This window comes from Gallinula chloropus (genome assembly GCF_964237585.1).
Source record: "Gallinula chloropus genome assembly, chromosome: 27".
Lineage (NCBI taxonomy): Eukaryota > Metazoa > Chordata > Aves > Gruiformes > Rallidae > Gallinula > Gallinula chloropus.
The window spans coordinates 3,406,022-3,428,979 of NC_140112.1; the positions used below are offsets into that span (position 1 = coordinate 3,406,022).

General features: G+C 54.8%; 1 protein-coding gene across 1 annotated transcript in view; it reads right to left on the reverse strand.

Annotated features, from left to right (window-relative positions):
• Nucleotides 1-22,595, reverse strand: part of TAFA3 (TAFA chemokine like family member 3) — a gene marked incomplete at its 3' end in the record, with an annotated part of 37,918 nt that extends 15,323 nt beyond the window's left edge. The window contains exons 1-4 of the mRNA XM_084275821.1: nucleotides 22,557-22,595; nucleotides 22,182-22,297; nucleotides 18,620-18,769; nucleotides 18,043-18,167 (exon numbers count right to left, since the gene is read on the reverse strand). Coding sequence (XP_084131947.1) covers nucleotides 18,043-18,167; nucleotides 18,620-18,769; nucleotides 22,182-22,296 — 390 coding nt within the window. The 5' untranslated portion in view covers nucleotide 22,297; nucleotides 22,557-22,595. The remainder of the gene's footprint in view (nucleotides 1-18,042; nucleotides 18,168-18,619; nucleotides 18,770-22,181; nucleotides 22,298-22,556) is intronic.
• Between the last annotated feature and the right edge of the window lie 363 nt (nucleotides 22,596-22,958).

The window sequence follows — 22,958 nt, forward strand, 5'->3', positions numbered from 1 at the left end:
CGATGGTTTTGCACTGCAGCCCTCTGAGATTGCAATGAATAAAATCCTGACAACACCCTCTCCTGCATTAATCATTTTAAGCTGATCCTACAGGATACAAGGGCAAATTAAATTCTATTTGCAATTTCATGCATGAGGCACAGCGTGGACGATGCCTGAGCCAGCAGTTTTTCAGCAAGACAAGCGTGTAAGTCGCAATTATGCAGCTACTCTCTCCCATGTGCCAACACTCTTATTACTGACAAATTTATAAATGAAAACCTAGGAATGGCGTTAAATTCACCTCCAAGGATGTGGCAAATTAAAATTAATAAGTTGTAGGAGTGTATTTGAAGAAAAGCACTGCTTTTAATGGTTAAAAGGACAATGGGGAGCGCTGTGCCTCTGCAGGGATGCTCTCCTTGTGTGACCTGTTGTGTGCCCAGCTCCTGCCCACACAGCTGTTGCAGGCAGCTGCCTGCAGCCCCAGCAGACACTTGCTGCAGGTGAGCTCCATGTGTCCCACTCAGGCTGCAAGACCCCATCCCCCTGCAAGCCGGTTGGTGCAGGCACACAAGGGAAGAGCTGCTGTCCCCACACTGAGCCTGAGCATCTCTGGGCAAGCCAGTGCAGCCACCTGCATGGCCTGGAGCCCTGGGCACCCGATGGAGCAAAGCTGGAAGTCCTCCCACAGAGATTTACAGCGACCATCTGACCTGTTAAGGCAACAGTCTGTCACTGCTGCAAGATTAACTGTGTCTGTTTGGGCTGACAGAGGCTCAACACTGCCAATGTTACATGATCTACAGCCCTAAGGCCTGCTCACTTTCAGAGGTGTGCAAGAAGTGCAGCACACACAAGCTCTGGCATCGCTGCAGGGGCTGAGCAGCACAGCACAGGCATTCATCCTCTCTGATGCGAGACTGCAGCCCAGGCTGTGCTGTACTCCCCACCCTGCTTGAGCAAGATCCAGGCAGCCTTCTCCAGCCTGAAGCCAGCCAGGTCAAGAACAACACCAACACAAAGTTCCAGCCCAACTTCACTAATCAAGCACCAGGATTTTGTAAGCAGCAGCTAATTACCAGCTGCCCCAGGTCCCTGGGAGGGGAGAGCTTTTGAAGCAGCAGGTAGAGTGTGGGGGGCAGGCAGCAGAGGAGCATCCCAGAGGAACTGGGTGACTCACACTGCCTGTCCTGGCAGAGCATGGATGCCTGATGCTGCTTCAGGGATTTAAATAGGAGCAGCACTAGGAAAACAAAGTAATAACAGAGGTGATAATAATCCAAGTCTTCTCACTGCCTGTTTGTAGGGTCAGCAGTGTCCCTGGTGTGCTGAGGCTGCCCTGGCTGAGCAGTTTTATCAGGCACAAGCAATGTTTGATTCACCCCAAGCTCCCTGGTGTGTTGGGGAGGGGTTGTGTCCCTGGGGCTGCCCAGCCCCACATGATGCTGGAGCTGGAGGAGCTGCTGGTGTTGCCTGTTTGCATCTGATGCCCAGCTGATCTGCAGGGTCAGGGCGGCCCAGCTCCACTCTGGCACCAGGAGTCATGTGCTGTACCACTGGGAAATGTAAAAGCAGTATGAGAGGAGCATCAAAGGGCTGCAAAGGCATTGTTAACCTACATCAGGGATGGAGGCAAGTGGCTTGGCAGAGGGAGTGAAATTCACGGCACGGAGATCAAAAGGAATCAAACACTGAGATGTGCAGTATTTCTTTGCCAGCCAGAGAGATAACTAAGAGAGCTTCAAAGGCATCTTCTGCGCTCATGACTGACTGATAAATAAATAAGGCAGTTGGATCCTTCTGAGCTCAGCAATAAGGGGATGAGGAGTGGGAAGGGGAGCTGGCTCCTCACCCTGCACAACGGGCTGTGGCACAGGGTCAGTCCCTGCCTTCCCATGGCTGCTCACCAAGTGGGGAGCCAAGAAAACACAGGAGCTGTGAGTTGCTCTGAACAGCTGCAGCCTGGAGAGGGCTTTGTGTACTGAAGTTACCAGATGGAGCCTCTTCTCCTAATCCCCAGTATGTCTCAGCACACGGGTGCCCCAGTGCAGCTGAATCTGTGCCCCGAAGTTCTCCCAAGGCTGTGAGTTCAGAGAGCAGCTGCCTCCCATCTCTGCCCTGTGGAAGAGCAATAGCTGGGAAAGACCACCCAAGGCCTGGCCTTGGCTGTACATTCATTTCCCATCCACCATCCAGGAGGTCCAGGCCTGGGGAGCAGCAGAGCATCACCCCCAGCTCCTGGCATGGAGGGGCTGGTGGCTCTGCCCTGCCTCCCTCCTCCCTCTTTCCCTGTGGCTTTAAGCTGATTCTCACTGGTGCTGCTGTGACTCCTTGCACAAACCTCCTCCCAAGTGTCACATTAAAGGGCTATTAAAAGCCTGCCAGAAGTGTAAGTTTTCACACTCTCGTTAAAGCTGATGTCTGCCAGCAGCAGCACCCAGAGCTAATTAACAGCCCCTGTTATCAAAATATGAAACTCATTATTTGAAAGTAACCTTTCTTTCTCTCTCTCTCCCACAGTACGCTCACAGAATGACACATCAGGCATTTTCTTCCTCCCACGAGCTCCCCTCCGTTTTCCAGGTGTTTGGAGAAAGAGCCCCAGGGAGCTGGCAGCAGGACAGGGGCTGTACCCCCCCAACACACAGACCCTCAGAGTCAGCCACACAGCCAGTGTCACAGAGCACAGGCTCTTGCCCATCACCTCCTAGTTTCGGCAGCATTATGGGGTGGAGGCCAGACCCCCAGGCTGTTCTGGTTTAATCCCAGCAGCTTCATTCTCCTCCTCACAGGCATTGCAAGGTCACACACCCACCAAACCCAGGGGTCTGGGCACGATGGGACAACCCCCTTTGGAGGCAGGACCCTATTTCAGAGACTCTTCTAGAGTGTGTCTTTCTTGCCCCAAAGAATTCCTGCAGCAGCAGCCCTGGGCTCGCTGCTGCATGAGGAGGAGGTTCTGTTACCCAAGTGGCAATAAGCAAGGAAACATCATTGCTTGAAAACTGGCCCAGCTGGGAATTATCCTGTTTGAGGGGACTGAGCCTGTTCCAAGCTCCCAGTTGGTTGGTTGAGCTGGGTGTCAGGGGATGGAGAGGTGCCTTCCTCACATCACCAAGAAGCAGAGCTGATGAGGTGGTTTCTCAGCCAAGTCCCAGCTGGGCAGCCACCTGGTTATTAACACCAGGCTGGTTACCAGTACTGGGCTGGTTATTGTTTGCCCGGTAGCTTTAAGAAGGGTTCCCTCCACGTACCGGTGGTCACTGGGTGTTTAAGCTGGCAGTGATTAAAGCGAAGCAGCAGAAGGCTGACTGACCCCCAGCAGCCAGACCTCCCTCCCTGCTGGGTAACAAAAGCCCATAATCGGCCCATTTAATGCTGGAAATGCAGCCAAACAGGAAGAAATTTATCCATGGCCATTTTGCAGCCTTTGTTTGGGGAGCTGCAGGGGGGATTCCGGTGTAAACCTGCCCGGGGATGCTCCTCTCAACCCTCCTCTCGCCTGGTGTGCGGGGAAGGGAGCAGCAGCCGAGCTTCAGGCAGGTACCGCGGGTCTGTGTCCCGCAAAAGCAGGTTGTGGGGAAGGGATGTCCAGCTGTGCCCGCTGGACTGGGGGCTGGCGCTGTCTATCCCACTCGATGCCCAAGCCAGGGGCAGGTGCTGCCTTTCCCTCCCTCTGTTTCTGCTGAAAACAGGATTTACCTACAGAGAAGGGGGGATGCTGCAACGCTGGCACCAAAACGCTATTGCTGGCACTCCTGACCCAGAGACCCCCAGAGCAGCTCTGCCCACCCCCCCAGGGCCCCTCGATCAGGTCTGTTTGCTCCCTGTGCAGCAGCGAAACTGCATCCTGGGGGCTGTGGGGGTCTCTGCCCACCCAGTGCAGCGGTGACAGGTGCGGTGACAGGAGGCTGCTTGTACCACAGCACAGAAGCACCTCTCCTACCCGGGTGATGGAGGGGGCGGCACGCACACAGCACCCACAGTCTGTGCTGTGATTTATGTATTTTTCCCTCCTCCAAGCATCCTTGGAGGACCAGAGGCAGCCCAGCATCACACCTGGGTACTGATGCTCTTAAGGGAGAAACGTGCTCCCGAGCCCAGGCTGCCTGTGAGGAGCAGCCAGCAGCTTCAAATGCCCCAGTGCCATCAGTTAGAGAGAGCACTTGGCTTCCCCCTCCTTTTTTCCTAGTGTAACTGTGCCCATCACTCAGCCTTATAACTATAAGAGGTGGTTGCCAGACGCTTTCCCAAGCCAGCACAATAAGATACAGACAGTTAACCCCCAGCAATTCTCTGAGGAAGCTTCACATCGGGCCCTTTAATATGCTCTTTTTGAAGTTATTCAGCTGAGCTGGTGCACAGGGGAAAGGACTGAACCTAGAACAGAGTGGAACCAGATTTGGAATAATAAAAACAAAGGCAAAGCAGGCAGGAGAGCTCCAGGTACACCTCACACATTCAAATGAGCTCATTTGCAGAGCTAAAAACTTCCCAGGGACTCAAGTTGACTCAAAGAGAAATGTATTTAATTTAAAACAACTCACTTCGGGGAGCTCTGAACTGGGATGAAACACATTAAATAATTGATCAACCGGGGAGTAGGGAAGAGGGAAAGAAGGAAAAGGAGGGAAGGCACCTGGCTGGTGTGTGGAGCTGGAGAGCAACCACAGGGTGTCCTGGGGGTCTCACTCCACAGAGTCTGTCCAGGGTGGGGGCACTTGAAAGCAGCCACTTTATTCAGCCAAACACACCCACACAGGCTGGGCCTGGGGAAGGGGGGAGCTCCCCAAGCAGAAGGATGGCGTTTGCATGGACGTAATGAGGAACAGGCTGAGGAATAAGTTGAGGCCAGAAGCTATGGAGTTCCAAGCTCAGAGGGGTGTGGGTCTGGGCTGTTAAACCCACCCACAGCAGTGGAAAGGGACCCACTGTACCCCTCCAAAGCAGCTGGATGAGTTCCCTGGCACAGGGAGCCACTGGGCTCGCTACCTCAGGAGTTGGTACAGAGCTGCCTCAGTGCCTGGGTTGTAAAGCTGAGCTCTCCTGCTTTGTCCCAGCAGGACCAGAGCAGCCAAGCCCCCCAATTATAGGGGGGTCACAGCTTGGACAGCCCTGGTACAGCACAGGGAACAGTTCCAGAGCAGGGTCAGACATGAAGGGAGTGACAGAGGCACTCATAACACATCTTCCACTGAACGGGACTGCTCCTCTCTAGCAGAGGCCAGAAACCCCTTAAAACCAAAGGGCACAGAGCCAAAAACCTGCCAAAGAACCAGAGTCATGCCAGGCCAAGGGAAAGCATCTTCCCCCTCCAGGAAACACCGTCAGGAGTTGCCCTGTACTCCACAGGGCTTGTGCACTGAGCCACACACATCCCTGGGACAAGGCATTGATTACACCAACACGGAGTGAGGAGAGGCAGGCAGCACCAATGAAGGCAGTTAATTGCTTATTGCACTTCCCTTTAGCTGGTCCCTGGTGAGTTTTTCACCAATGAATAATTCAACAGCCCCTGACACACAAGTAATACCTCCTGATTTGCATTGAGCATCCCTCATTATGAGAGGGATGAAAAACCTCACCTACCCCCAGCCAGTGCCTGGGAAATGAACACGCCATCAGGTCAGCTTCTTGTCCAGGACTCAGAGGCATGAAGTGTCCCAGGACAGGGGGGAATGTGCCCTGCTCCCCAGAGAACCCAGCCACCCATGGAGAGGTGCAAGGGGACATCACCCCATCAGGCACCACCCAGCCTCTGTGACCCCCAGCACCAGGGCCACACATCCCAAAATCCATTTTCCTTCCAGCATCAGCCTTTTGAATCACTGAGCACCACAGAGCTGATAATCAGATTTACTGATGGAGCTCCTCTGTCCCAAAGAGCCAACAAATCCCTCTTAATCCTTTTCTTAAACTCTTTCTTACAAGTGCTTACAGCAGAGTTTATCTTCCAGCTTTGGGTCTAATTTTGGTTTCCAGATGTGTTTTCTTTCCAAATACAGCCATAGCCATGCTCATTATTCCCAAGTGACTGAAGCAGAACATCCACTTCCCCCCCCCCCTTCCTCCCTCCCAGCCCATGCCCCACCCAGCCCTGCCATACCTGGGTACCAACAGGCCAGGAAAGGTCCTGACTCAACCCAGCAACAGCTCCAACTCCACCAGCCACCCCAGCCAATAGCTGCTCCCTGCCAGAGGAACATTGAAAGCACCTGGACTGCCTCCTCACCTGCAAGCTAACGAGCACAATTAGAACAACTAGTTAATTGTTCTCCATGCTGCTGCCTCCTGGGAGCTGTCCCACCTGCCCAGTGCAGTGCTGGAGCTCCAGGCTGAGAGCAGCAAAGATTTTAGCCCCAGGGACCTTTTTTAGGAGAGGTGGGTGTGTTTGTGGCGCACTGCCTGGCTGGGACACAGCAGTCCCACAGCTCATCCAGGTCCCTCCTTTCCCCTCTCCCACAGAGAGGGGGGAAAAAGTCCATGTACAACCTGTGGCAAATACTGGTGAGAGGAAGCTGGGCGAGGGGAGGAGCAGCAGATGCTCCCCTGGCCTTAGCAGTGGTCTCTGCAAGTGGTTACAGGTGATTTAGAAGCTAGCAGACAAACATAAATCACCCACTCCAGTTTTTGTAAGTAGGAGCTACAATCATTGCAACAAGTGATGAGATTGTTCTCCTGTGAGCATCTCCTCATTACATCCCAACTCGGGTGCTGAGGCACCTTTTGGGGTGGCTGCAAATGATATAAAAGCCCAGCCTGAGTCACACCAATTAATCTCTGCATCAAGCAGCACCACTCGCTGCGTTCCCCAGCTCTTCTGCATGTGGTTCTCTAATCAACCAGCTCAGCCTGTTCCCATAGAAACCAAGCAGCACATCGCTACCCAGTCAGGGCTTCTGGGGTTTCTTAAGTTATCATCAGCCCTTTGCTCTGCCCCTCAGAAAGCCACGCTGGGAGCTGGAATTGGGGATGGCCACTCTGCTTTGACTGCTCACAATATGAGCCCCAGGGGTGAGTGCTCCTGTGCCTGGGAACCCTGTGCTGCAGAACAGCCGCTGTCAATATTTGCATCTCATGAATTTATTCCAGCTGTGGCTTCAGCTTTCCACACCTGCATCCCCTGAGCACTGCTTTTCTCTCCAGCTGAGGCATGCTTCCCAACAGGACCTTCTCCTGGCACCGAGCTGGCTGCAGCGTGGAGCCCTCACCCTCCTGGGGCGGGAGAAGCCAGACCTGGCACACAGCTTGGGGCATCCCCAGCACCTGCCAAGGGCTGTACCTGTGTGGGGTGGCACGGCTGTGTCCCATCACTGCAGGGGGGCTGGGTCCCTGTGGGGTGCCAGCACCCACTCCTGGAGCAGCAGGGACACCAGAGTGGGTGATCTGCGACCCCTCTCCAAAGCCCATCGCTGCCATGAGGAGCATCCTGGGGGTCCCACCGCGAGGCACCAGGCAGACCTGCTGGGGATCCCACCCCACTGGGGAGGACAGCAGGGAGAACACCAGTCTGGGCACCACATCTGATGGGAAACCGTAGATACTTTGCCTGGAGTTTTGTTTCTCCATCAGAAGCTGCTGATGTAAATATTTACTGGCAACTATTCCCATTCTGTTAGTGACAGGGCTTTGTGCAGGCTGTTTTTCTCAGGGAAATACTTTAAAAATCTGCTTGATGTATTCAAATCATCTCCAATGTATTCATTTAATTGGCTTTTTTTTTTGGGGGGGGGGGGGAGGTGAAACTCCTGCACATATGGCTATGCTTATGCAACTAGTTGATTAGATTTTACATTTCCATGTGTAATTTATGGTAAATTGCCCACAGATTCATTAAAAACCCCCATCCTTTGAATATGCCCTGAATAATCTCTTCCATGCATTTTATGTAGTGCAAAACTAGGGTGATTCTGTATTCTAAAGGGACACCTACTGATTGTAGTGTTGCATTTGTAGTAGTTGAAATGCAGGATATAGGAAGTGGCTACCTTGCTGGGATCTTAAAGCCCCACTAAAGTGTATCCCAAGGAACCAGTCAGTACTGAGTCAGTGTATGAGAACTGCTCCAATACATGTAAACAGCTGTGCCAGGCTCTAAGTGATTACATGTTAAACAGAATCCAATTCTCCATTGAAGGTATTGATTATTGTCATTAAGAGCACGTTTGTGACGCTTTCTGAGTCGGGCACTGATAGAAACAGCAGCAGGCAGCACTGCTGAGCCAGGGCTGCAGCTCCAGAGGGTCGGTCCCTGTGTCCCTTGAGCCCTGGCACGTCCTTAAACCCTTTGTCCTTCGCTGGAGAGGCCTCAGCCTTGACGTGTTTCTGCTGTACGTGCCCTCAACACACACAGGAGAGACAGGGAACACTGTGTGCAGCCCTGGGAAGCATAAAGGGATGTCTACACCCCACACACACTCTGTGCCTACACGAGCATCTTCCCAGCTGAGGGGCTGAGCACTGTCCCCTGGGATGGGGGTGGCTCACAGCTCTGGACACAGCACCCTGCCCTGTGCCTGTGCAGCCACGGCAGGTCTGTTCCTCCCTCCTGCACTTGTGGTGGCTCCTGGTAAACGATCCTTCATCAGCTGTGCTGGGAACACACTTGGCTGCTGGCTCTGGCCGTGCAAACACCGCAGCACAGTGTGGTGCTGCCTGATTCCCACCACGATTCCCACCTGATTCCCAGTGTGTCACTCTGTTTGCCCTCTAACCTGTCACTCAGTTTAGGATGGATAGTCCAGATATACATATTCTCTCCAAAAAGCTGTTTTCCAGGGGGGTCCATGCACAATGAGCGGTTCTGGTGCCTGATTCATAAGGTGTATGAAGTTTCTGACTGAAAAAAGCCATGATGAATTTCTCAGGTGTCTCCCTGATTTACTGACGGTGCCGGGATGTATCACTCATGTCAGCAACTCCCTAAGTTACACGATTAATTCTGAAGTTATCCCCCAGTCATCCAGGTCCTGTGTCACTGACGAATACGTGAGGGGTCTGAGTTATGGGCTGGCTCCGAACTGTGACTGACTCCGAAATAAGTCACAAAGCTGAGTCATAACTCACCAGTGATGGATCTGGGTGTGCTGCTGAGCCAAAAGCACGGTGTGGATCACACCCCCTGGTTCACCGGGCAGGGAGGTTGTGTCTGCATTCTCTCTGGGTTTGTGAGTGAACGGGGAGGTGCAGAGCCGGGACGGTGCTGCCATCAGGGCCCTGACCCAGCGAGTGCCTCCGAGGCACCCAGTGCTCCCAGCACTCCCAGAGCTCCCATGCTGGCAGACAGGATCAATCCATCACCATCAAAGGTGCCCTGAGCTCTGCTGGGAGCGGGTGGGCAGGGGGTGTGTGTGCCCCACATCCCTCTTCATGGGGTACGGTGGCACGGCAAGCTGGCAGGCTCTGGCAGGTATCCTAGGCTATTAATTAAGGTGTCATTTACAGGCCCACTGGGTGACCTTAATTAAACTCTAAAATGGCAAACACTAATAAGAAAGATGATATCTCTGTGGGTGGTGAGTCAAGCACATTAGTCTCCTGGTGAGGAAGCTTTCCTTCGTCTAACGGAGACAAGAGGTCTCCCGGCTTGCTGCAAGTGCTGAGCCCAGTGGCCCTGGTGTCGGGGTGCTCCCTGCCCATGGGATACCTTCCTCCTGTCCCCACAGTGTGGCACAGCCAGGCTCCCTCCTTCCAAGTGTGCTGGGATGGATAACTCCTGCAAGACTTCGTGTTGGCAAAGGGACATGAGAGCAGAACAGCAGAGACAGCAGAGACAGCAGAGACATCAGAGCATCAGGCACTACCCCTAAGGACCATCAGGGTGGGTTTCCCATCTCCTTTCGAGGGTCTTCTCCCCACCCTGTTTGGCTGGCGCTTGCCACAGGCTGAGGATAGCCCACAGGCTGCCATGGGGATGTGCACGGAGCTTTCCTGCTTGTTTTCCTTCCCCTGCACAGCTCGGCTGCTGTTACACCAAACACTCATTTCATATTCCCAGGAGGTGAGGGAGATGTCATGGGAGACACATTTACATTTGTAAACTGCAATCAAATCTAATTAAACCCAACACAAATACTGATTAATAGAAGAGGGAACCTGATGCCAAGTCCCATGGCCCCACCCCAAATGACAGCAGCTCGTTTTGAAGAGGCAGGTCTGCCTGTTCTCCTCACTTCCCAGCGTCTGGTGGCACACCTCCAGGTCCTGGCAGCTGCTGTGGCTTCCCATTGCACCCAGGTGGCTGCTGGGACGAGAGGACACTGGGCTGGGACAGGCTGCAGACAGGTAATTAATGTCCTGGAAGGGCCATCACTGCAGCGGCTGGTCTGGCTTCTCCCCTGGCAGTGAGCCCTGCCTGGGACAGCGTCTGGCAGGTGCTGCTCTCAAACTGCAGTTTTTCCCTGGTAAAAGGCTGTTTCCCCCAGGCAGCCAGCAGGATTTTATTGTTTAAATAGTGTGAAGTCCTTCTTTATGAGGCCACTCACCTCCTGCTCCTCGAGGACCTTTTGCAGCATCCCCTGCCCCTGCTATCCCGATGTTGGGCGTCAGACAGGCTGCCTGCCAGCCCCGCTGCCAACCCAAAACCCTGCGCCCACACCCCAGCCTTCTCCTGGGAGCAGTTTGGAGAGGGGCAGAGACGGGGTGAGGGGTCTGCAGGGTGACCGAGTGCTCCCTCAGCCCCAGCAAACACCGACCTCTCGAGCGGGGATGACACGGTCGTGGTGGGGTTCAGGGTTCGGACACCCTGAGTGGCACCAGCTCATGCATCACCGTGACTGGACAGTTGATACTCCACCATCAGCTCAGCCTATCAACCCAGTGCCCCTTCCAAATGAAGGAACCCTACAGAATGATTTTTGGACTCACCACTTGCAACCCCATCCCTTGCTGGAGACGCCACCGTGGCCTTTGGCAAGGCACCAGGCTGGGAGCCCGTGTCACCCCCGGACAGGAGCATCACCAGACTGCACTAATCACATTGCTATCAGTCACAGAAACTGAGCTCTAATTTGTCAGGGCCAGAGCTGTGCTCAATAACCATTTGGAGATGACTAAGTAATTAATCACCAATTTCCCTGGGTCTCTCTGACTTGCACGATGGAATGAGTGGAAAAGGCCACACCAAGTTGTCTGGTGGCTTTGGAAACAGTGTCTGGGGTTCACCAGGGAGTTCATTCAGCCTGGCTGGATACCTCCCCTACTCTCCTGCACATCCAGGGATGCTCAGAAGCCCGTTTCAGGCCAGGGCCACCAGCCAGAGCCCTGCACATGCCAGGAGCTGCAGGGAAGCTCAGAGGGACACAAAGCATCGCTGAGGGCTGGTGTTTCTGACCAGACCCCGACAGATTGTTCCCAAACCCTCTGTCAGGGTGGATCACCATGGAGCTGGACCTGCACTCCAGTCCCATTGATCAAAACCAGGCTCTTCCCCTCACCCTGTAATCTCAATAACTGCTTATCTGAGACACTGTTCATTTAGCCTAAATTCCTCTTTCTTAATGCTCTTGAAAGAACATCCCCTCCAAGGCAATCCAAGAATAACCCATCAGCCTAATGAAAAAATTCCCCTGCAAGACTGAGCTGCTACTTCTGAATGCCCAAAGAGTGATAATTTGATTAATAAAACGGTCGGATTTCCAGTACTGAAGGGCTTTTCAGCTCAGAATCAATCTCTTTACATCTATTACTCAGTGCCAGACTCAGTGAACGCATTGTTGAACTCATTGAGAACTGTGTTAGTAATATTAAGTAATTAGTGAGATTAATGCTGTTGCAGAGCTATAACCTGGGCGGAATCTGGATTGATTAGAGTTAATTATCTTCTGCCTGCTTACATAATTTATACACTGTTTTCCCCTCTGCTCGGAACAGACAGTGGAGGCGGCACATCCCCTGGCTTGGTGTGGTATCTGTGAGGCTGAGCCACCAGCACTCGCTGGAGGATGTCCCAGACAGATGTCCCCAGCTGGGGGGTCACCCCCTCCTCTGAATCAGCTCATTCCCCCCACATCCATCCCCCCCACCTGCTTCCCCACTGGCAGCCCCGTGTTCAGCCGAGGTCCCCAGCTCTGCTCCCTGCTCAGCCCAGGGCTGGTGCAGGAGCCAACGCACCGTCTTCGCTTCCCAATCAAAATTTCATTATTATAAATGATTGCAAAAGTTTCCAGATTCTACATTTTGTCTTTGCAGGGAATCTTCAACCCTCTTTAATTTCGTCCCTTGGCGCTGGTACGTGCAGTAACCCTGCTGATCCATATTCATACCCTCCCAGCCTCGCAGCTCCTGCAGATCTCACAGCTCAAGGCATCATTTTCTTCAAGAACTGAGCAGCCACAATATTTATTATTGCCATTAATGCAGCATCATTTCAGCCCCTGTAATAATCACAGGACATGATTCCCAATGTATTTAAATACTCGACTGATTTAGAGCTCACTCATACGGAGGCACCCACAGGTATTTAATGGGGTCCTCACTGGATCCTGGCTCTGTGTGCACTGTGCTGCCAATGAATCGATGGTGCATCTCTCTGTATGCACAACTGTTCCCCTGGGGTCCAGCTGAGGGGGCTCTGTGTGGGTGGGTGGACCAGCCCAGCTCCAGGTGCTCTGGAGGAGGAGGTGACAGTGAGGGACGTGGCCAGTCTGGCTCCATGGGACTCACAGTGCAGTCGGCTCCCAACACGTGTGGGGAGCTGGGACCAGAGCAAAGCGCCTTGTGCAAAGGCCATGGGGTGTGTGCTGATGTGTCTGTGTTCCCAGTTAACAGGCATTGATTAGGGCTACTCACAGTCAGGTCACCCCACTGATGTGACATTAACCTCGGCTGTCACTGACGTGTGCAAAGAAATTCACCCCTTGGTGGGGCTTTACCAGCCGCCTGAGGCATCTCCTGGCCACGCTCAGCATGTTGCTGGCTGGGGCCATCACTGGCCACCCCCACAGACCCCCAAGGCCACTGAATGGAGCTGAGGCCCCTCCCAGGACCCATGGTCCCGGTGCCAGGCAGCACATGGCTGGAGCATCCCTGTGTCCTCTCCAGGCTGGTGCATGTGGGGATGGAACAGCTTTTCCTGAGGACCATGGATGAGCAGGTTGGGGCTCCAGACCTGTTGCTTCCCAGAGACAGTGAGGAGCTGGTGATGCTGAAGGGTCCAGGAGAGCTGGGGCTGGGACACAGGCTGAGAGTCCCTGCAGCCACCAACAAAATCATACACATATTTTCATTTTTACCTATTTGACCCATTAACTAACTAGGAAATTTCTCAGTAATCCCCAGAAGATGAGCATCAAAGGGAAGACCTATGGTCCTGGCTAATCCCTTTATAATGAAGTGATGCCACGGGAATCAAATACCAGCGGTAAACTGGGAGATTAACAACAGGCTGGGAAACACACAGATTAAATTGCAATCTCCCTCGCTGCTCTGCCCACGCCAAAGGCTCATTCTGCCCTGCCCACTGCAGCCCCCCAGCAGGAAACAAGGTTAGAAATCACTTTATAACAATGAGCCTCTGCTGTAATCCCTGATGAGTCAGTAAGCAGAGTCTGCCCAGAATGAGCCAGTGCCTGTGCAATCCCTCACTCTGTCTCCGTGGGCCTTTTACCTGGGAATGGAGAGCATCTTGTTCTCCATCAGATGTACTGGGGTCCAGGTCTGGTGGCAGAGCCATGGTTAGGAGAAGAGGCAAGGATAAAGTGCTGCCAGGCAGCCTCCAGCACGTCTGGGGCCGGGGACTCCTTCCTGCTCCTGCTGGTGTGGGAGGGGTGCTGGGGATGGTGCTGTGCAGTGGGACCAGGCTGCCCACAGCAGGATGACCCCAGCAGCGTGGTTTGCACCCTGACTCTGCTTTTATTGCACAGGAACATCCGAATTAATATTTCATTCCCACCTCTAAGAGCATCTCCACAAATGCACCTGTAAATAAAACATGAGGGCGCATTTTTGGAAGGGCCATCTAATGCTTCCAACAGCCCCATCATGGTTTATTAAGCAGAGCAAACGCTGAGCAGTTATATTTGTATTGTGGTGACCCTTTCAGAGCCCCCCCAGTGTGCCAGGTGACTGGGAAGGTGCCCAGAGCCCCATGTCCTGACAGCTGCTGGAGCTGTGGCTGCCAGTGGGACAGGGCAGGACACGGAGCCATTCGCTGCCCTGCAGCCCCCTTGGGTCAAACAGGGTTATATCTGCTACCCACAGCACCACTGAGAGAGAGCAAATAGGGACCTTCACAGTCTTTGTTTTCCCACAGACAAGGTGACACTCCCAAAAATCTGGCTGCTTCTGAGAAGACAAAACTGTCTCATCCTTCCTCGAGTTCAGTGTAAAAGCAGCAGCGATCCCAACGGCCGGATTCGGGCTGTGAGCAGCAGCAGGATGGAGACAGCAGAGTCACTCCTGCCCCGTCCTGCTACAGGGCAGGGGAGCTGATTAGGTCTGAGGGGTGTGAAGCCAGGGATGGGGAGTGTTCTTCCAGCCCTCAGCAGGGCTGGATGAGGCCAAACACAAGTCCCTGTCATGAGGTGATGTTGGAGCAGGAGTCACAGGGTGGCACATGTTGTAGCAGCAAAACATCAGGGAAAACAAAACAGATTTGGGGAAGGGCACAGACCAGCCCTGGCACCGCAGGCTGGGTGAGGGAAAGGAGCACCAGGGCCCCAGCTCTTAGAGCATCATCTTCACCCGTGGCGACACGAGGCTCAGGGTCCAGGCAGGTGCAGAGCAGTCCCCGCTCGGTCCCACCAGCAGCATCCCCGAAAGCTCCTGTGCCAGAAGGGCTGGGCACTGCTGCTGACAGGTAGCACTGATTTACAAAGCAGAAATAAGGAGTCTGCTCTGCAGTTTCACCTCGTTTTGCTTCCTGTTTCAACTGGCCATCTCCCAGCGTAGTGCCGGGTGGTTAATTATGTTTCCGTCTTATTTCCCAGATAATACCCCCTGTGCTGCACATCGGAGCTGCTCAAAGGGTCTCATTTTACCTTTCATTTCACCTCCTAGCACTGCTCTAAATTTAGTCAGCTTGTAATTCTTGGGGTGTTTTATACATTATGCCTTTATTACTGTGAAGTAAAATGGGATCCTTGTCTTTTAATTCGCTCCCGAATAATTCTCCACCAAGACTTAACACAAAGGGCTTTTTTTTCCTTGAAGACTAATTGAGTGGGGTGTAATTATAATACCCAGGGAGATGATATTGAAGGTGCCTTAACTGTGACAGTTGCCTCTGACTAATTGCCCCTTTGGCAACCTGCAAGTCTTGGCTGTTCCGAGATGGGACCAGCCTGCTGAGCATTGCCTGGGATGGGCTCTGTGGTTTGGCTAAACAAGGAGGGGTACTCCTTTGTACTCCTTTGTATTCCTTTGTACTCCCTTGTACTGCAACGTGGGATTGGTGTAAAGTCTCAGCCAAAGGATTTGATCGAGCCAGAGGACGAGATGGCTGCATGAGGAATGGGAGCAGCGGCCGTCTGGGATTGGAGCGGCCAGGGCAGATCCCAGCCCCTCAGCCTGGGTCTGGTTGGGAGGAGAAGCGCTGCCACTGGCTCCCCTCACTGCTGAATGAGAAGATCCTCTGCAGAGATTAAAATGAATTTATTATTTCCCAGTTTGGTATGTACAGCCCATCTGGAGCAGGTATCACCCCTCCCTTACAAAACGAGTCCTGGTGGTGGGACACACACACCCCACGTCCCTGGGCAGTGTCCCAGCTCCACCCCGATCCCTCCTGAGCCAGCACGTCCCCCAATGTGGGGCCGGGGTGCCCAGGGAGGGGCTGGTCCTGCTTCTGCAGTGATGATCTTGCTCAGGCCATGTGCCCCCAGCTTGGCCAGTATCCAGACCTCAGGCCTCCCATCCTCTCCCCTGAGCTGCCCAGCCAGGGGAAATGGGGCATCCTGGAGCAGGTCAGGAGCTCAGGGACAGAAGCTGGTACATTTGTCTTTTATTTTGAATTGATGCAACAAAACCTGGCTTGATCTGGTCCCTGGCTGGGCATCCACAGTGTCAGGCACACCAGACCCACAGACAGGAGAGAGCTTCCCTGCACCTTGCTCTGAAATCCAAACCCAACAGTAACTTGGTGCCAGGACTCGCCTGGCAGAGAATTAAACTTGCAGTGGTTGCTGAGGAAGGAGAAACCAGCAGGATGCTCCATGGAGACATGTCACCATCCTGGGAACTGGCGGGGTTCAGACTCCCCCAGCCACACTGGGGTTGGAGCAGATCCCTGCAGCTCTGGGTCAGCCCACTCCTGGGCACCCACTGGGCCAGGAGCTGTGAGCTGAACTGGGGGGTTCACACAACCAGGGATTTCCCCATTCCTGACGGTGACCCCAACTCAGCATCTTGGGAGATGGGGAAAGGTGACCCACAGCAAGAGTTTCAGCCATTTCAGAACAGAGCCCGTTTCAGGGGGCTGCTGTCTGTCTCTGTGTTGTCAGCAGCTCTTATATGACCAGAGTATTTTGTTTAAGAGGATGGGAAGATGAGCCCATTTCTTGGTCACTGAGCGTATCCAGGGGGCAGGAGGAGGCCGTGGAGCGCCGGGAGCCTTGCAGCTGTGCTGGGGTCCCATTCCTGCATCCCACAGTGAAGCCGGGGCTCAGTGGATGCTCTGACATGGTCCTTGGCACGGTCCCACCAGCTGACACGGGAGGGCAGCCCTGGAGCATCCCAGCCTTGCAGGCATCTCCTGGGTCACGTCCTGCTGCTCCTGGCTCTGCAGAGCACTGGGGATGTGTGGCCAGGCTGGGTGGCTGTCGATGGGCTGTGCAGAGGTCATCGTGTGACCTGTGGGCAGAGGGGAGAGGGGCGGGTGCCCGCCGGTGGAAACAGTCAACGTGTCCCAGTGCATCCCAGTGCATCCCAGTGTTACCCAGCATGTCCGGCTCATTCCCCATCCACACACTGCCAGTGAACAGCCCCAGGTGATGCAGGATTTGCTCTTTGCCTTCATTCCATGGGGATGGGGGGTATCATTCCAATTCCAGTTTATGGACTGTTTGTGAGCCCTGTGTTCTGGCTACAGCTACTGGGGGTCTGTCTGCAGAGGGGCCTGGGAGGGGCAAACCCACCCCCAGCACAGGGCAGCCACAGTTTCCAAAAGTCCCTTTGTAAAGGTCGGGCTTCATTTCCCAAACACCAGAGTGGGGTGGGGGCAGCTGGAGTGGGGAGGGGAGCAGAAGCCCTGGGGTCCTGCAGATGGGGATGGCTCCAGCAGGACCCCAGGATGGCAGTGCTGGAGCAGAGGCTTTGAGATAAGTTAGGAGCTGGGTGCCAAATAAACCAACAATATTAAGAGGGGGAAATGAGCTGAATGTAGGGCTGTGGTGACGGGTCAGTGAGGGATGCCCAGGGCTGGAGGAACCTTCCTGGGCATCCACGAGAACACTGAGCACAGAAGTGCTTTCTATGCACAAAAAAATAGCAGTAATGGGAAAAAAAAAATCCCACTGCCACTTAAAACGATAATTTTATGGCAGGGGATGTGGGGCAGGAGGAGTGAAAGCATCAGAAATAATTGCACTCTACACTAGGAACAATGATTATGAAATTATGCAGCTGATTAACCGTGGCGTATATGTAATTACTAATGAGTTTGATAAAATTTTAATTATACCTTGTTCTTCGGGGCATTCAGCAAGCCATGAAAATAATAATCGTGTAGCACTCTGTCACAGATGATTGCCTCAGACGGGGGAGTGGTGATGGGTGGGGGGCTGTGCCACTCAGCTGGGACCAGCAACCCACTGCACAGGGGCAGCTGGGATGGCAGAGCAGCACTGGGATCGTCCCCTCGTGCAGCCCCTCCTCACCCAGCCTCCCCGTGGGAGCCACCACCCAGCAAAGCCATGGGACAGGCTCAGGATCCATGCTACCCTCTACCAGTGCCAGTGACAGCGCAGCCCAGATGCTCCACTCCTCTCCAAACAGCAGGTGCCTTGGAGAAGCAGTGGCTCCCCGAGTTCTCTGGGGATGCTTTCCTGGGGCGTGCTTGCCCAGGGTGGGTGATGTGCAGCCAGGCTGCCCCAGCTCCACCCCCCCTCGCCCCCAGCCATGTACCTTGGTTGTCTTCACTTTGTTACCGCTGCTGCAGCTCCAGCCCGAGAGGTCGGGCAGCACCTTGCACTCCTCCCCGTCCAGGCAGGGCTCCATCTGGCACCACCACTTCTGCAGCACAATGGAGGCTGGGGGAGAGCAGGGTGTCAGTGGCACAGGGCTGGGGGATGGGGTCCCCAGTCCCTGCCCGACCTCATGTGTGGCAGCTGCTCGCCCAGCCTCTGAAGCATCCCGCTCCATCCCCTCCCCACCGACAGCCCCGTCCTCTCTCAGAGGCAAAGTGAGGGTCTGCTTCGATTCAGCCTTGTTAGGCTCAACATGGGTAACAGGGGTCTCCCTATCTTTGGGAAAGATGACACACGAGCTGCTTGGGGCAGCGAAACCCTTCCCTGCCAATCCACCCTGGGAGTTCAGGGTGTTAGGCACCAACACACCCACGGGACACCGGCTGTCAAGGGAGCAGACCCTGTGCTGGCAGACACTGTGCCGCTCCTGTCAGCCCCTCGGTGACGCCACGCGATGCCCCTCAGGAGGGGGGGTGCTCAGCACGAGACCCGGCTCATGGCCATGGGGTACTCACCATCCACGCAGGAGGGGGCCGCCCGCGTGGTCCCTGCCACCTGCCCCGGGAAGCAGGAGCATTTCACGGTCTGGGAGCGCTCCTCGATCCGGTTCTTATTGCAGCACCGGTGAGCCGCCACCACCTCGCACGTGCCGGGCACCACGTGTGCTGCAAGGAGGGGGGGGAAGCAGACAGCATCACACCACACTGTGCCCCAGAGCCCCCAGCCCAGCTCCCGCTGTGTGTGCCAGGGCGGGGGCAGTGGGAGAGCCCGGCACAGGCAGCGCTGTACTGGGGCTGGTGATGATGCACACACAGGCTGGTCCAGCATCCCACCAGTCCACCCCGAAGAGGGAGCGCTGGTCCTGCTTCAGGCCTCCTGCATCCAAGCTCACACTCCTAACCGCCCTCACACCTGTCCTGCCCAGCAAAATTCGTAGCCAAGAGCTTTACTGGAATGAAGGCAGCTAATTGCAGCCGATAACGAGATGGACACAAGAGCAGGCGGTGAGTGGGGCTGCCTTTGGGTTCCAAGTACCCCCACTGCGACCTCAGCCCTGCTCCCCATCACCCACCATCCCCCCAGGACAACATTCCCACCTTGCAGTGACACAGAAACCTCACAGTTCCCATCAGAACTGCCCGGCTGCTCCCCCTCCCAGCACCATTAAAATCCTGAGGAAGAAAGAAACAGAACTGGTGCTGGTGTATCACCACTGGGATCCAGGCTCAGGAGCTCATGAGCACCTGCACCTACAGGCAGGATGGGCCCTGCAATCACCAAGGCTGTAATTTGGGCTTTATTTATTGTTATTTCATGGTCATTTCCTTTTAATGAACCGTTCCCTTCGTTCCTGCCCATAATAATTAGACAATTCCCTATCCTGGAAGCATTTTGTAACAGCGGCTCCGGCTGTAAATTTTATCTTCCCTTTTAAACACCATCATAATTCAGCTTTAATGATAATTTCCATCCTTTCTGCCTGCAGAAGTGGCAGATGTTGGTGGAAGTGAGGAGGAAAGCAACTCATTACAGAACAAACGTGACTGCTTGCCCCTGGTTTTGTGGCTAATGGGATTTTCCAAATAATCTGAGGAGAGGTCCTTGGCTTTGGCTGACCAGGAACCCACGTTCCCATCACTCTCCAGCCCAGGGCTCACCCACCCTGTGCTGTGACACCACCCCCACAAGGGAGAGCTGAGAACTGGCTCGTTACACGTGGTGAGAGCTTGTGAACATGCCAAAGCCCTTTTAATTTGCCCAAAAAGGCACTCAGCACGGAGATGGAGCCACATCCCCCTCCTGCCCTGTACCGGGCTGGCTGAGCAGGGCGATGCGGTGCTGGACCCACAGCCTCGGAGCCCGTCCTGCCCCAGTGGGACCCCGTGGGCACCCACCATGTCCCTGGCTGTCACACCAAGGGCCCTGGCTGTGCCAGCAGCCATGAAGGGTTCCCTCAGCATCAGACACGGTGGCTCCCAGGATGTCTGCAGGAGACTGGGCTGTTTCCTCACTGCAGAGGAGAGGAGCAGCCCAGTGCTGAGGGGTTCCCTGCCACACTGGGCTTTGATGTTGGGGAGAGTGCCAGGCTCCTCCTGAGCTCCCGTGGGAGCAGCTGGGACTCCATACCAGAGAGGACCAAAAATGCAAATCAGATGGATGGTGTGATTAACGCCAAGAGCAGGAGAGCTGCAGAGAGCCTGGGATAAGTTCCAGCACTCCTGGCACACTTCTCCCTCCCATTGAACTGGTATTTCCCCACCGGAACCCTTTTTAAAATGAAATCTTATCTCTCAGAGCCACAGCAGCACTGTCAGACCAGGCGGCTTTGAATCCTGTGGGCAAAAACAGAGTAGAAAGGGTGTCCTACTCCTCTGACCTTTCAGCAAGCAGCAGAACGCAGCTTTTATGGTGTAACCTGAAATGACACTTTGCACATCACAGGCACCGCTCCAGCTACACCCGTAAAACCTCATCCCATGAGCTGGGGGAGAAGGGAACTGACTGCACACAGCTGCCCAGCCATGCCCAAACCTCCCCATCCAGCCCCTTCCTCCCAGGCACCGAAACACCATCATTGGGTCCCAGCATCCCCAGGGCCTGAGTAGCACCCACAGACCTGGCAGCGCCCAGGGGGGAGACCGAGGTCCAGTCCCCTGGAGCAGAGCTGGGGCTGGGAGGGCAGCGCAGCCTCAGGGCTCGGGGGGCTCCCTGGGAACCCCAGGGGTGTGAGTGACTCTGTGCCCGGTGGCAGCTCCGCTACTGATACTCACTAAATAATTGAAACCTTAAATTCCCTGCTGCCTTGGCTGCCTGTATTATTCAGGAGGGTTTGGAGGGACACAGGCTGGGTTTTACTGCTCTGTCAGTGGGGATGTTTTACTCCCTTGACACCTCAGGGGTCGGCATCGTGCTCTGTCTCCCCTCATGGCGCACATGAGTCCGCACACACCCACGAACGGCCCCCACGCCAATCCCATCACCTCACACTCAAAAGCAGGACAAACATTGCTTTATTGATGCTGGGTCTGAGCCCCCCCGGAGCAGCAGCCCTGCTGTGGATCGCTCCAGGGAGCGCCCATGTCCCAGAGCTGGTGCCAGAACTCACCCCAGAAATGACTGAGCAGCTTTATCTCCATGTGCCCAGCTACGGGCTAGGAGGAGGGTAAGGCAGGTAACTGGCTGAGGGAGTTGTGCTGGGGGATGCGCTTGGTTTTAAGCAATGAGGATGGGGATTACAGGATTAGAACTGCTTTAACTGTCAGGCAAAAATGACAGAAATAGGACAGCGTGAGGTGTGGGGTCAGGCAAGAGCAGGAGCAATTCTGAATTAACTCTTAGATACCTTCTGGTGCAAGCACAGACACGAGACATGGGCACCACGTGCCCCAGGACCTCTGGCTGCTGCTGCACCAGTGCCCAGCTCCCCCTGATGGCATCCCCCTTGGGAACAGCCCCTCAGGCTCCCGTGCCAGGACGAGGACACGAGCACCGAGCATCACATCTTGGCTGCTCCTCATCTCAAAAGACAAACTTCAGCCTGGGTTCAGGTAACCTCCCCCAGCAGAACGAGGGGGATCTCGAAGCCACTGCTGGGAACGACAAATCCACACCCCAGGGACAAGGCTGCTCTTTCCAGAGACACTTTTGGCTCCCCATCATTTCAAACCTGTTCCATGTTTCTTCACAACCAGAGGAATGAAAATGTGTATTTCTAGTGGAAGCCTAAAAGGGAGAGTATCCATCACGGAATGAGTGCAGCTCATCAAGGCTTTGATGGAAAGAGTCATGGCTCAGCTGCTCACAGAGTTACTTCAGTAGTAACCTGAACAGGACGGACACCAAGGTGCCCCAGGCTGACCATCGGCCCCAGAAACGTGTGCCCGCTCCCCCAGCTGATGCACACCATGACCCACGATCACCCATGCTCATCCTCCCACCCAGGGATGACAGACAAACCCTCACCAAGCATCTTGACTCCACATAACCCCACCCTGGGCATCCCATGGAGACCCCAAGGTGCCACCAGCAGTGGGGGTGCCCAGGGTGATCACACAGCGTGGGTGTTGCTTCCCCTACCTGAATGGCTTCTGTGGTGGGTGGAGGCCAGCGTCAGTCTTCCCCACAGCGTGGTAAGGCAGAGAGTGAGCACGAAAACCCATTTGCTCAGGCTTTGTACGTCTCTCTCACTCATTCTACCAAAAACAAGAAGAGATGCGCGGAGGAAAAGGGGCTGAGGAGGGTCAGGAGGTGCAGATTCCCCTCACCAACGCTGCTGCCCCCCAACATGTGCAGCCACGGGGACGGTACACGGCCCTGGGATGCAGGACCCACACCTGGGGTTCACCCATGGCCCTGGATGGGCTCAGGCTCCCCCAGCAGCACAGGCCCTCGCAGCAGGACAGGCAGACATCCCACCAGCAGCAGCACAGCCCGGCGATAGTTACCTCTTACCGGGGTTTCACACGGGCATCTGCACAGCCACCAGCCTTAGGAGGGTCAGCGCTCTGCACGGGGCAGGCATCAGAGCACCTGGAAAGAGAAGGAGAAGCACAGGTACCGATACCTGCTGTGAGTGCACGGGGCTGTGAAGCACCGTGTCCCTGGGAACGGCTGAGGACACCCCGGGGCCCAGCTGGGGACACCCCGATGCTCAGCTGGGGACACCCTGGGAGTGGCTGGGGACACCCATGCTCTCTTGCACAGGAGTTCACGCCTGCCCATCACACCAAGATCACTCACCAGGAGCTCAGCCCGTGACCCCTGCTCACCCCTGTAACCTCAGCACGACTCCATCCTCCTCCTCGGAGCCGCTCCTCGTTTTTACTGTGGAGAGTGTGAAATCAAGCCAGCTGT